At 37.1% G+C, this 12353-nt stretch overlaps 3 protein-coding genes and 1 long non-coding RNA gene across 4 annotated transcripts in view; 1 reads left to right on the forward strand and 3 right to left on the reverse strand.

The window, feature by feature from the left end:
* LOC109539908 overlaps window positions 1-6964 on the reverse strand; it is a gene marked incomplete in the record, with an annotated part of 7528 nt that extends 564 nt beyond the window's left edge. The window contains 3 exon segments of the mRNA XM_048669821.1: window positions 1-181; window positions 4136-4227; window positions 6904-6964. Coding sequence (XP_048525778.1) covers window positions 1-181; window positions 4136-4227; window positions 6904-6943 — 313 coding nt within the window.
* LOC109539912 lies at window positions 1722-2660 on the reverse strand. Its single transcript, XM_019907988.2, has 3 exons — window positions 2307-2660; window positions 2036-2252; window positions 1722-1965 (listed from the first exon to the last, which is right to left on the reverse strand). Exons 1-3 carry the CDS (start codon window positions 2358-2360, stop codon window positions 1925-1927), a joined length of 312 nt encoding a protein of 103 aa, XP_019763547.2. The 5' UTR covers window positions 2361-2660; the 3' UTR covers window positions 1722-1924.
* Window positions 6965-9583: 2619 nt separating the features above from the next.
* Window positions 9584-10453, reverse strand: LOC109539887. The gene is made up of 2 exons (XR_002172142.2): window positions 10017-10453; window positions 9584-9955 (listed from the first exon to the last, which is right to left on the reverse strand). It is a non-coding gene; the product is annotated as an uncharacterized LOC109539887 (long non-coding RNA).
* Window positions 10454-10886: 433 nt separating this feature from the next.
* Window positions 10887-11944, forward strand: LOC109539939. The gene is made up of 3 exons (XM_019908022.2): window positions 10887-11170; window positions 11225-11441; window positions 11503-11944. Exons 1-3 carry the CDS (start codon window positions 11117-11119, stop codon window positions 11913-11915), a joined length of 684 nt encoding a protein of 227 aa, XP_019763581.2. The 5' UTR covers window positions 10887-11116; the 3' UTR covers window positions 11916-11944.
* The last annotated feature ends 409 nt before the right edge of the window (window positions 11945-12353 follow it).

Genomic DNA, 12353 nt, shown 5'->3' on the forward strand with positions numbered 1-12353 from the left:
GGATCAAAGCGTTGGCTTCTTGGAGGTCATTGGCAAGTTTTTCCCTGGCATCATCAACCAAGATGCTGAGAGGCGCCAAAAGGTTGCGGATTTCCAACTCGGCTTCTTGTTGACGGACTCTGATGTCTTTCTCGATGGTGTCCCAGATGACATGGAGTTCATCAGGGTTTACCCTAAGGGTCTGAAAATCGTAGATTTTTATGACACGACCCAAGACACAATCATCAATATCCATATAATTTGTAAACTTTGCAAAACTTTTGAAATTTTGAACAATCTAATAAAACGGTACTTACGGCTGCAGCTGCGAAAGCAGCGAGTGCGGCGAGAACAACTGCGAACTTGAACATTATTGAAACTTTCTGTTTTGCTAATGCAAGATCAGAACTGTGAATGACTTCGGTAGCTAAAGCTGTATAATTTATATTCATCCTTTAAGAGGGCAAAGTTGATAAAATAGAAATGCTATCTCCCAAAATACCAGGTCTTTATCTACGGAATGCGAACAATTTGTCTCGAAAACGAATCTTAGAACGTCAAGTTCTTAGAATCGGGGAATATTTACTTATGTAAAACTTACAACCCAAATCTATCCAAATTTTGGTGAAGCGATCTTACAACCCTGTTTAAAGTGCTAATTAATTTGAATTTCAATATTTCGTACGAAAAACGATCCTCAATCATCGCAATCCAGTGATGTTTTCACGCTTTTAAAAGGCTTCTTGCTGCGTATTTTTGTCCGTGAAAACAGTTGCTTTTGAGGTCTTAAATTCGATATTTTGAATTGTATAATGTTGACTAATTTGCAAAATTTCGTAGGCCTAAAGAAGCAAAATCCCGGTGTCAACGTCCCTCAGTGGACTAGCCAGGATAGAACCTTGTAAACTAAGCCAAAGTGAAATTTCAGCTTAATATCTTGAAAAATGCACCTGGACAGATGAACAATATAAAACCTATGGTTGTTGATAGCAATTTTAAAGCAGTCCTCTTCAAAAACTTTTACATAAAAAATGATTGTTAATTAAACTGGAGGAAACTTAAATAAATCGTCCGGCTAAGAACTGAACAGGAACGATGGAAAGAGTTCAAGTTTTTCAATTTACTTATAAAGTTGATCACTTTCAAAGCCGTATTTTGTAAACTTTTCAATTAGGTACATTTTCCTCTAACTGCATTAAAAAAAATGATCAGCTTTTTACATAATCTTATATTCCATCTGGATCCGAGGTCGAAAGTGAACTTTCTAACTACAAATTAAAAAAGCAACAGTTTAACACATTGACCAAGTATGTAGCTAAGAAATGAACAGGGGCGATAAAAAGTGTTAAATTTTTAGAATTTACATATAAAGTTGATCACATTCGAAGCCGCATTATGTAAACTTTCCGATGAGAAATATTTTTGTCAACTGCCTTTAAAAAATAGACCAGCTTCTTCGATTTCCTACAGAACCTTATATTGCGTCTAGAGCCGAGAAAGCTAGAGCACTTTTCAATTAAAATTTAAAAAACCGTTAATCCTGTTGAGCAATTATGTAAAAAGATGTAAATTATTTACAAGATAATTGAAGGCTCAAACTTCTTCTGCAACCTAAATCTTCTGCAATTTCCAAATGGTCAAGAATAATTTTGTTGGCATTGTCATATATTCAGCTCTAGGTTGAGACTCTTTTGCTCTCAAATTTGCTTTGAAGGTAGGAGCTAAGCAGGGAAATCCGTAGGTGAAATATAAATATATTTATTCATTTAAAACTAAATTAAAACAGCGTGAAATTTCTAAACATATTTCTGAGCACAAGTGTCTTCTTCGTCGTCCTTCTTATGGTCCAAATGGGCTTCATCAACATCAAGCCCCAATTTGACTAAAGCGGCTTCAGCTGTTGTTCTTTTGCTTCCTTTTGGATTATTTCGTCTGTCTTTCTATGTTAGAGTTCTTCTTTCTCATTATTAATACTAGAGTCGGAATCTGGACAAAATAAAATTAATACGGTTGTTTTAATTAAATTTATTTTTAGTAGTTTCCAGATCTTCCATACCTAAAGGTCGCTCTTCAATTCCAATCACTCCGGCTTGAAGATTTTGGTGGATATCCGATACGACAGAGGACAACTTATTTTTGGCTTCAGCCACTTTCTCGCGCAGAGGCTCCTGAAGATTGCGGATTTTCAACTTGACCTCCTCTTGGCGAGCCTTGAGGTCTTTTGCCATGAGCGCCCACTTTGCGCGAAGCTCATCAGGACTAACTTTGGGGCTCTGAAATCAGCTCCATACTCGCACAAAATTCCAACAAATTAAAATCAAACTTACATTGGAAGCTGCAATAGCAACAACTGTTGAAAATAATACTATTAACTGGAACATATTTGCAGTTTGTGTTGCAATTTAAGTTTAACTGCACCAGCTGGAACCTGTGAATGAATACTATGGATAATTTAAAGATAAACTTGTGTCATTTACGATCAAGGTTCAAGAGGGGAAATATAGATTAAAGAGGAATTCAATCTGTGAAGGAAGGTATCGATTTATTATTTACGGAATTTGGAATATGTGTGTGTGTTATTTGATTCTGCGTGCTTCACTTTGAGTGTATTAGATCATGCGTATTTCCTGTTTATGAAGTAGCAGAGGTACTGCTAATACGTACGATATAGACCACCTAAGGTTGGGAGAATAAAGCCTCATAAGTGCAACGGTTTTTTAAATAGAAATTGATTTCATGAAATAAAATCGTGTTGATTGATTTTTTTTGCAAGTTTTACCATCACTATTGCAGACGCAAAGAAAATTTGGGTCTCAACAATTAACTTAAAGTTAATACGATTATGGTCAGCGCTGTCTTCTGCATATATGCATTCTTTTATGACTGTGTAAGTTAGAGGTAAGGGACACAAGCTGGAGACCAGATCTGAAAGTTGTCTCTTTTCTCATGAAATATTTTAAATTTTTCTTCAATTGTCTCTTTAAAGGATACCTAGACCTACTCGGTTTCAAAACAACCAATCAAATGTTGGAAATACCGTTCTTCGTACTTCTGAATAAGCATTTGCCTGCTAACTAACTTTTACAGCGACAGTTTTCCTTCCTAAATTTCAGACAGTATTTCTAAATAGTTAGCTCTGCAATGCTTAAATTTTTGTAACCTTTTCTTGACTTCACGCTGATTTCTTTATGTTTTTGTTGAATTTTGAGAGAAACTTATGATCCTAACATTTCGCGCTGGCTTGTAACAGGTTGGGCTGAATGTGTCTTCAATCGAAGCAAAACGCCTTTTTTGTAGGATCGGATAAGAATACATGTAGATACGTAAAATTAAAATCTATTTATCCTCACAAAATAAATAACAGTCAATCAATATGATAAAAGAAGGGTTTTTAAACGCGCTCATCAGCACAAGATCTGACTTCTTGGACCAACCGGCGGGTTTCCTCTTCGTATCTCTCATGGTCCAACTGGGCTTCATCGAGCTCAAGTCCCAATTTGATCAAAGCAGCTTCGTTGGCGATTTCGAGAGCTCCATCCAAGTCTTTGACGATTCTTTCGTACAATTCGACGATTTCAACATCCAAGTCACTAGCGCATTCCACATCCCTGCAGCTTTCCACTCTTCCTCCGAATGCTTCGATTTCATCAATAATGTCTGTGGTGATTCTGATTGCCCGGTCGACTTCTTCTTCGGCTTCCCTTTGGATCCTTTCAAAGACTTCGAGGTGGGATTGGATCAATTCGTTGTCAATGCGAGTCAGTTCTTCTTCACCAGATCGGATACAACGAGAAATGTCGTGACCTGTTTGGAAACATGCCCACATAGAATTGTGCTCAATTTTCTATGAAGAATACCATGAGGTTCCATCACATACCATGAGGTTCCTGTTCGATTCTCCTGATTTCTTCTTGGACTTGAGCGTTAACTTCCGAGAGGTCGTTTAACAATTTGTTTTTGGCGTCATCGACCAAAATGCGAAGAGGATCGAAAAGGTTGCGGATTTCCAGTTTCTGCCTCTTGTTGGCGAACTCTGATATCCTTCTCAATGGTGTCCCAGATAACATGGAGTTCATCAGGGTTGACGCGAAGGCTCTATAAGTTTCAAAAGTTTTCCAAAAACTGCTGGCTGTTACTAATCAAGAGAAATACTTACGGCTGCAGCTGCAAATGCAGCAAGTGCAGAAAGCACAACTAGGAACTTGAACATGGTTGGAATTTTAGTGCTTTCGAATTTCCAGGTCGGGCCTACAAATGAATACTGTGCCCACATCTGTATATTATATACACAACTTCAAGAGTCTGATGCCGATAAAAGGAAAGAATGCGATCTTTGAAAATATTGGTCCTTTATCTATGGAATTTTAAAATTTGGGATGAAATGTAGATAACTGTTATAGAATGTTGATGCTTTTCAAGATACAAAAAACATGAATATTTCAGATTTGAGGTATCACCAAATATCAACTAATTGTGATGTTGAATGCCAAAATCTTTTCTAAAATAAGGATGTTTCCACTTTTGTTAAGCGTAGACAAATTGAAAATATTATTGACCAAGCGGACAAGAGAGAGGCACATACTAGCTACAACTGTTTAATATGTGCTAATAGAAGTCGTCTCAGTTTCATTTTATCTACTGAAACTTAAAAAACAATTACTCTTGATGCAGCTTTAAAAGGACTAAAGCAAATATACGGGATGAAAATGCAAAATTGGCGTCATTCCTCTAGAGGTGTTGTCTGGCGCTGTTATAGGAGTACAGAAAAAATAGTTAAAAAAATTAATTGTTATTAAAAAATGAGAAATTTGCAAAAACCTATATTAGAAAGACGGCAACAATGTTTTTCAAGGTAAGCTGCTTAATTAACATTACGTAAAAACCTGTTGCTTCGTAATTATTAGAAACTCCGGTAACCATGGCTTTATGCAGAAAGTGACAATAAAAAAGACAAAGATAAACGGTAAATTCAACAGGAATCGTTGAATGACGGAACGTGCTTTTTCGAAATGTAAATTATTGTCCTCATAACCTTGAATTATTAATTTGTTTACAAATTACAAATAAACATACATTTGAGTCTGTTCGAGAACCTCAGACATTGAGATGAGACATGAGATTCATGGCTTATGAAGTTGAATTCTTTAGGTATGCAAACATCCACAAGATCCGCAGTGCAGAATAAAGCACCAGGGTTTGTCCTGGTCAATATTTGACATCCATATCCATAACAACTTTTTACCAATAATTCATGAAACATTAGGAGTTTTATTGGCCCTTTCACAAGTGCAATATGGACGAACACAAACCCTGGTGCTTTATTCTGCACACTGCGGATCTTGAGGATGTTTGCATACCCTCAGAAATCAAATTTATAAGCCATGAACGGGCTTAGTTTTTCTGGGGGATCAAATTTCTGATAAATAAGGTTAATCTCCCAAATCACTTACCAATAAGCTTCCTCCTTAATTCTGTAGATCTTATTAATTTGTTTGCTTTTATTTAATAAAATCCTTGACATAACGTCTTTTTCTTTTATTAGTAGAGATACAATTGCCATTTTTATTCTTTTACTAAAGCGTGGACAAAAAAAGGATCAGGTTAGCAGTTGCATAAACAAGAACAGAGTACCAACAGAACAGTTAAGAGAACTGGAACTGAACGAACTCTAGACAAGAATTACCAGCAGTATTCGAACAGCAATAAAGAAAGTCAATACATTACAAAGACAAAATAATTCGAAAGTGAGCTTGAAAACAGAACAACTTATGAAAGGGGGCAGACGCCAACAGAGACTCACAGAAATACTTTTTTAGGAAGGCAAGTAGAGGAGATCACAGGACGCAAAGTATAAAACTGATAGAAGAAACTCTCAGGCAGACTTAGTATCTATACCATGCGGCATAGTCGAGGAGAAGTTGTTACTGAAAGGTTTTAAAACCAGTCGAGGAATTTTATAGGAGCATTTATAGTCAGTTAATAGTAAACCCAAACGCAAATCAAGCTGACCTACCAAAATATACTATGAACGTGGGATCAGAGGAACTGGAACCTATCGACAATAGTGAAATGGAGGCAGCTCTGAAGCAAATCAAAAATTGTAAGGCGCCAGGAGAAAGTCAAATCACAAACCAAATATTCAAGATCGGGGGAGACAGAGTGAGAGGAAGCACTCATAATATTATTGAATAAATGTCTCGACGAAGGTAGGATTTCAGATTCTTGGAATAATACAGAGGTCATTCTTCTCTTCACAAAAGGCGACAACACGAACATCGAGAATTATAGACCAATTGGTCTATTATCGGTCTTCTATAAGCTGCTAATGAAACTCATCTCAAACCGTCCAAGCCAGAAATTTGATTTATTTCTACCAACTAGTCGAACCTGCGGGTTTCCGAAAAGGTTACAGCTCCGTTGATCAAATCCAGACACATGGCTTTCACTACCCTAAAAGGAGTTCAACTCGATCGAAACCTGGAAAGTGGTAAGGGCGATGAATAGAGCCCGCGTAGACTGCAAATACAACAAATTACTCCGATACATCTACGAAAATGCCAGCCCGCGTGTAAAAATCAACGAAGACTGGACCACTGGAAAGATTCCGGTACAAATGGGCGTTAGACAGGGAGACACAATATCACCTAAGTTTTTTACCATAGCTCTAGAAGACGCATTCAAGTGTTAATCGTGGGAAAAGTTTTGAAGCGCCTCAACCACCTTCGATTTAATAATGTAATTTTATTCAGCAGGGACCCAAATGAACTGGCAACAATGACCCAGGAACTCAGAGATTCAGAGATGCTCGAGATTCCCAAGCTGTGGGCCTCGAAAAGAGCCTTCAAAAGACCTATCTTATGAGCCCTGAAACTATAAATGTCTCTGTCGATTATTATGATTCGGAAGTGGTCAAGCAGTACATACCTGGGACACAGTATCCAACTTGAAAAGGGAAATCAGACATCAGAGATCACCAGAGGAATCAAACTCATCTGGATGGCATTTGGAAATCTTGGTCACATCCTTCCAGCCTAATTATTCCAATTCATTTAAAAAATAAGGTTTAACTTAAACAGTAACACTCACCGTAGGCAGTACCAATCGTCTGTGAAAGAGCAATGAAGAGAGCAGCGCTCGGAGTGAGCCTAAGAGGCACGATCAGAAGTGAGGAGATTAGATAAAAACAAGAGTTTGGGATGTTGTCCGGCAAAAAGCGAGTTCAAAGTGGCTTTGGGCAGGAACAATCAGAAATGGACCAAAGAACTAATACAGTGGCGTTCAAGAATATCAAAAAGTAGACTCGGTGGTCCGCAGGCGAGATGGAGAGACGACATCCAACGACATGCAGGAAGAAACTGGATTCAAACCGCCCAGCAAAAGTCGACTAGGAAATCATTGGAAGAGGCTAAAGAAAAAGAATACAGATTTACCAGGCTGGAGAGCGTTGATGAGTTTGTAGCTGAAGATTGCAGCTTTTTTCAGTAATTAATTCAATTTGGGAGTACCAGAAACTTTCAATTCCATGTTTTAACTTCTGTGTTTTTCTATATTGTCCTTATGGCGTGTTTGTTACTATCATCTTCTTGCTTTGCTACTTTTTGTCCAGCCCAATTTCAACCTGGATAATTGACCCAGAACATGTGCAATTTCGTATTGTCACAATTGTTTCTCTTGACTTTCTGTAGTGTTCTTTAAGACTAGAGTCTAAGGATTCTTCTGGAATCTGCCAATTTCCCGTTATATCTTCTGTGTTTTATTATATTGTCCTTACGGTTAAGATGGCGTTTTTGCTACTATCATCTTCTTGCATTCCTTCTTTCTTTGGCTGCAGCCCCAATTTGAACCTGGAAAGTAGCTACACGTAAGAAGTATAATTTTTTATACTTTGATCAAAATTGACTTCCTTGTCTTTCTTTCATGTTTTAGCTTGTTTTAGCTCTGAAGGCGAAAATCTAACAAGTTTGTTGGAATCTGTCAATTTCACGTTTTAACTGTGCTTTACTTTGTTGTCCTTTTGGTTAGGATTGCGTGTTTGCTACTGTCATCTTGTACTTTCCTTCATTCCTTGGCTCCTCGTAATGAGTTCTTGGTAATCTCGGTAATCGAGTCGTAATATCTATAATTTTTTAAGTGTTTTGCATGTGGTATGTGGGACATTTTTCGAATTCCTTATTGTGTTTTGCAGATGTTTAGCAAGATTTTCTTGAATGTTCATTTGAAAGGTTTCCTATTCTGTTTTCTTGAAGGGTGTTTCAGTGACATTTTCAGTTACTATCATGATACCTACTGATTGAGAATTCGTTTTAAAAAATAAATTTTGACCAAACATTAATACACTTCTGAACATGAAAAGACTAATGACGAATTTTCTTTTCTAACTTAGACGCTAATCATTACTCGCGATTCTGTTTCTTTTACGAACACATTTTCCTGCTTCCTTAAAGAAAATTTGCTCCTCTCCTTCACAAATGTTTCCTTGCGAATCCCTATTCTGAATGTTTTCTGCATGGTCCCGGGTAATACTGTGTTGAGTTGCGCTATTGAGTTGTTGCCGCTCTCTGAGTTAACGTGTTATTACTCATCGGTTAATGAGTTATAATTCATTTGTTAAAGCTTTACGAGACCCGAGACTGGAATTTTCACATGAAAAATGGGTTTTCTGAAAAACGTTTTACTAGTTTGTTCAAAGAACTAAAAAAAGTCATGGAGATTTTCCTTGCAACAGAACTGAGTCCAAAGAAAGTCGACGAGTTTTCTTGTAAAATCGATCTGTTAATTTTTTGGCATAAAAGATTCAGCTTGCCAGTATTTTACAGTAAAACGTTAGGAAAAAGGCGTTTTTTTATTAGAGACAGTGTTTTTAGAAATATTGACCTAAAAGTTAAAAAACTCAAGTTTTCAAGAGTTTTCCAAACAAATGAGTTTAAACTTTCGATTTTTCAGTTCGGGGGATTTATTTTTGGAAAAGGCCTCGAAATAATTATTAGGGGTTTGTCCACAATTCGAAGCTGCAAAATGTTTTCCAAACATTTTTGCACAACGGTTAAGGAGGCAAGTGTTCTAATAAAATGTATCTTGTAATTTTTCACAGTAAATACCTGAAGATTGCTAACTAACTAAAAAATACTACGGTTTTTGCGTAGAAAGAATTGCTTAATAGAAACTTTGCTAAAACTGCAATGACCTGAAAATTTAAAGAAACTTTAGAAATCCTCAGAGCGATGAGGGCGGCGAATTTTCCCAATAATTTATATATATATTTATATAGACGTGAGAAAATTATGTTTTTTTTAAGTTGTTGTTAAAAAATGTTTTATGCGAAATACCCAACAAGAAGTTTGTAAAAAAATGAATCCCCCTCAACAATATAAAACTTATCTACACCATCATTGTCCAAAACGAAGAGAATCATCAGAAAATTATATTTTTCTGCGTTTTCGATTAAAAACTTTTAGTTTTGTGATCGGTTTTGGAAAAAACGTTAATGGTCTTCGGGAAAGAACCCGCTACCTAAATGACTTATTTTAATCAGAGTAAATGCTCAACTGAATTCTGTTTACAAGTAACGCAGATTAACGAGCAATTTTTGAGTGAATAAAAAATGTTTTACTGAAAAAAAGCATACACGGTTTTATTCAAACTGCTAGCATGTATTCCATCTTCGACTACATGAGATTAGCCTTAATAGAATGCATGAAATAGCAAAAAACGACCGATAAATTAACTAATTAATAAACTATGAAATTATTCAACCACTACGATTTGCTGCTTGTTCTTAGTTGTTTTTTATTTGCTCATTACCACTGACTGTGTGCTGTTTGTTCCCCTTTTCAAATCATTTTGTCACCTTCTAATAAAAATGTACTAATTATTTTTCAATTATCTTCCAAAGGCTTTCAGGTGCTCTTGATGAATTCATCGTGAACCCGTTTCAGTTCTTCTTCAGCTGATTGGATGCACTGAGAAATGTCGTGACCTAAAGGAGAAGAAATCAAAATAAATGTGTTCACTATTTTCCCCAATCTGGCCAAAAATACAATAGCATATCATAAGGTTCGTCTTCGATCCTCCTGATTTCTTCTTTGATTTTCTCGTTGGCTTCACGGAGGTCGCTGGATAAGGTTTCTTTCGCGTCACCAACCAAAATATGCAGAGGATCAAAAAGGTTGTGAATTTCCAACTCGGCTTCTTGATGACGAACGTCTTGTTGAATTGTCACTTACAGCTGAAGCTGCAAAGGCAGCAAGCGCGAAGAGCACAACTGGGAACTTAAACATGTTTGGACTGCTTTTTGCGACTTCAAGCTTAGAACTGCGAATGAATGTAGTGGTCAAATCCGTATCATTTATAGTACTCATCTTCAAGAGAGAAGCGCAGATAAAGAATGAATTCAATGGCAAAAACATCAGTTCATTATCTGTGGAATTCAAAATTCATTGTTTGGGATGCAGTATCCGAGTCTCATCTTTTTCAAGTGCAGTCAGATCATTTTAGTATAAAAAATCTGCTTCTATATGAGCACGCCATTGCTATATGTTGGATTTTTATCTATATTGATCATATCAGCACACTGTTTGGTGTAAAACGTTAATCACAACAAGAAATGAAAACCATGATGTGCGTTAGAGTCTAGAACATGAAGCTCAGTTTCTTCAAATACTCAGAAATACTTTGTTGAGGAACTTTGATTTGCAAAAAAACGACTAGAGAACATTTATATAAATTGTTAACTTTCGTGCTGTTCCAACAACCAGATTTGGTCGATTTGGTTTGAGTAGCATCTCCTTGAGCAAAACCTTGGCTTCAACATGACCTGTTGCAATTGGACTTGGAGTGCTTAGTCCTAAATCTTGCTCTTAGCCCTTGAACTGCTTAATACATTTCCAGAATCTTGCCTGGGTGAAAAACTAGCTAAAGCCCATATCCAAAATCCGTCTTCAACGCACGATTTCCAGAACATTCCAATTCAACTACCCACTTGAGACGAAATGCGAAACATTTCCTGTGATAAATTTTAAATCGCATACTTCCTTATCTCCCCATACTCTTCAAAGTCGATCCCACGTATTATTTCCATAACGTCAGCGTAATTCCGTCGCTGAGCCATTGTTTTACGCAACAAAGTACAGCTACTAAAATGCTTAAACTAGCTGTGTTGCTGGCCACAGTTGCTGCCTTTGTTGCTTCAGCGGTAAGTCCATATATTTAGTTGAAAAAAATACGTCAAGCCTCTCTGATCGTCTAGACCCTGGCAATAAATCCCGACGAATTGCACTTGATATGGAACACCATAGAGGAGGACTTGAAAGTTCGCCAAAATGCATCCGAGCAGGAAATCCGCAATCTCTTCGAGCCTCTGACCATTTTGGTAAGCGACGCCGAAGCGAAGTTGGCTAGTGATATTCAAGAAGCAAACAGAGGATTCCAGCAGCAGATCAAAGCACTCGAAGAAGAACATCCTGGTAGGAATTGACCCTCAAATATTGCACGAAACATGCGACAATAAGCAACTGTTCCATTCAGACAAAGACATTAGTGGATGTGCGGAAATTGCCCAGATAGAACTGCAGCTCATCGACAAGGATCTTGTGGCATCGATAACCTCAACTCACGCACAGTTGGAGCAGGAGGCTGAAGATGAACTGGAACGGGCTCTCAATGTGACTGCTGATGCTTTGGAGCAACTCGAAATGTTCAAGAGAAGAGTGGACATGTGCCTGGACACCAGATGCGCCAGTGAACTTAACGTTGAAGTCGTGGCGTTTTACGAAAATATTGTCAAAGACTTAGATGGAGCTATTGCGATCGCCAATGAGGCCGTTTTAATCAAACTGGGAGCGCAACTGGATCTGGCTCAACTGAACCAAAGCAACTATGAGGAGGACCTCACCAGGTTGCTGGAAGAAGTTAAATCTTGCATTGATTCTACATTGTAATTTATTGTATTAAAAACGGGGATATTTTACGAATGTTGTTTTAAGACCTTCTACTTCACTCACTTTGTTTCCAGAAATAACTGCTGATGCTTTGGTGTTCTGCTACGGACGGACAGTTACCATCAGAATTGTTTTATTTTCTTCTAATAGGATGAGGATCTTACTACATTTTTTCTCAATAAATATTTATTAATCCCATTCAGTTCTTTGCTCTCTAATTTTTATATTTTGACGATAATGTTTATTAAGAATAATACAAATTTGCAGTAATATTCTTATGAAGCTGATCACAGTCGAGAGAACTTAATTTTTTTAAGTTTTTCATTAACTTTAATATTTACTTCTTTGCTTCCTCTGTCTAGTTCAGGGTTATTTTCGGCTTAAAAATCTGTTTTGTGTTCTTTCAGTCTGTGTTTTTTGTGCATTTTTCCTAAAAAC

Source organism: Dendroctonus ponderosae, unplaced genomic scaffold (genome assembly GCF_020466585.1).
Source record: "Dendroctonus ponderosae isolate FM_Combo_2020 unplaced genomic scaffold, Dpon_F_20191213v2 Dpon_F_20191213_9, whole genome shotgun sequence".
Taxonomy (NCBI): domain Eukaryota; kingdom Metazoa; phylum Arthropoda; class Insecta; order Coleoptera; family Curculionidae; genus Dendroctonus; species Dendroctonus ponderosae.

What these genes read in the sequence shown, in the direction of transcription:
- LOC109539912 (XM_019907988.2), bottom strand. Translation starts at nt 2,360, where the DNA reads ATGTTCCAGTTAATAGTATTATTTTCAACAGTTGTTGCTATTGCAGCT. An exon ending in TTGCTATTGCAGCTTCCAAT is followed by an intron (nt 2,253 to 2,306) that starts GTAAGTTTGATT and finishes AGCTGATTTCAG; the next exon opens with AGCCCCAAAGTTAGTCCTGA. An exon ending in AATTGAAGAGCGACCTTTAG is followed by an intron (nt 1,966 to 2,035) that starts GTATGGAAGATC and finishes TATTTTGTCCAG; the next exon opens with ATTCCGACTCTAGTATTAAT.
- LOC109539939 (XM_019908022.2), top strand. Translation starts at nt 11,117, where the DNA reads ATGCTTAAACTAGCTGTGTTGCTGGCCACAGTTGCTGCCTTTGTTGCT. An exon ending in CTGCCTTTGTTGCTTCAGCG is followed by an intron (nt 11,171 to 11,224) that starts GTAAGTCCATAT and finishes CTGATCGTCTAG; the next exon opens with ACCCTGGCAATAAATCCCGA. An exon ending in ACTCGAAGAAGAACATCCTG is followed by an intron (nt 11,442 to 11,502) that starts GTAGGAATTGAC and finishes TGTTCCATTCAG; the next exon opens with ACAAAGACATTAGTGGATGT.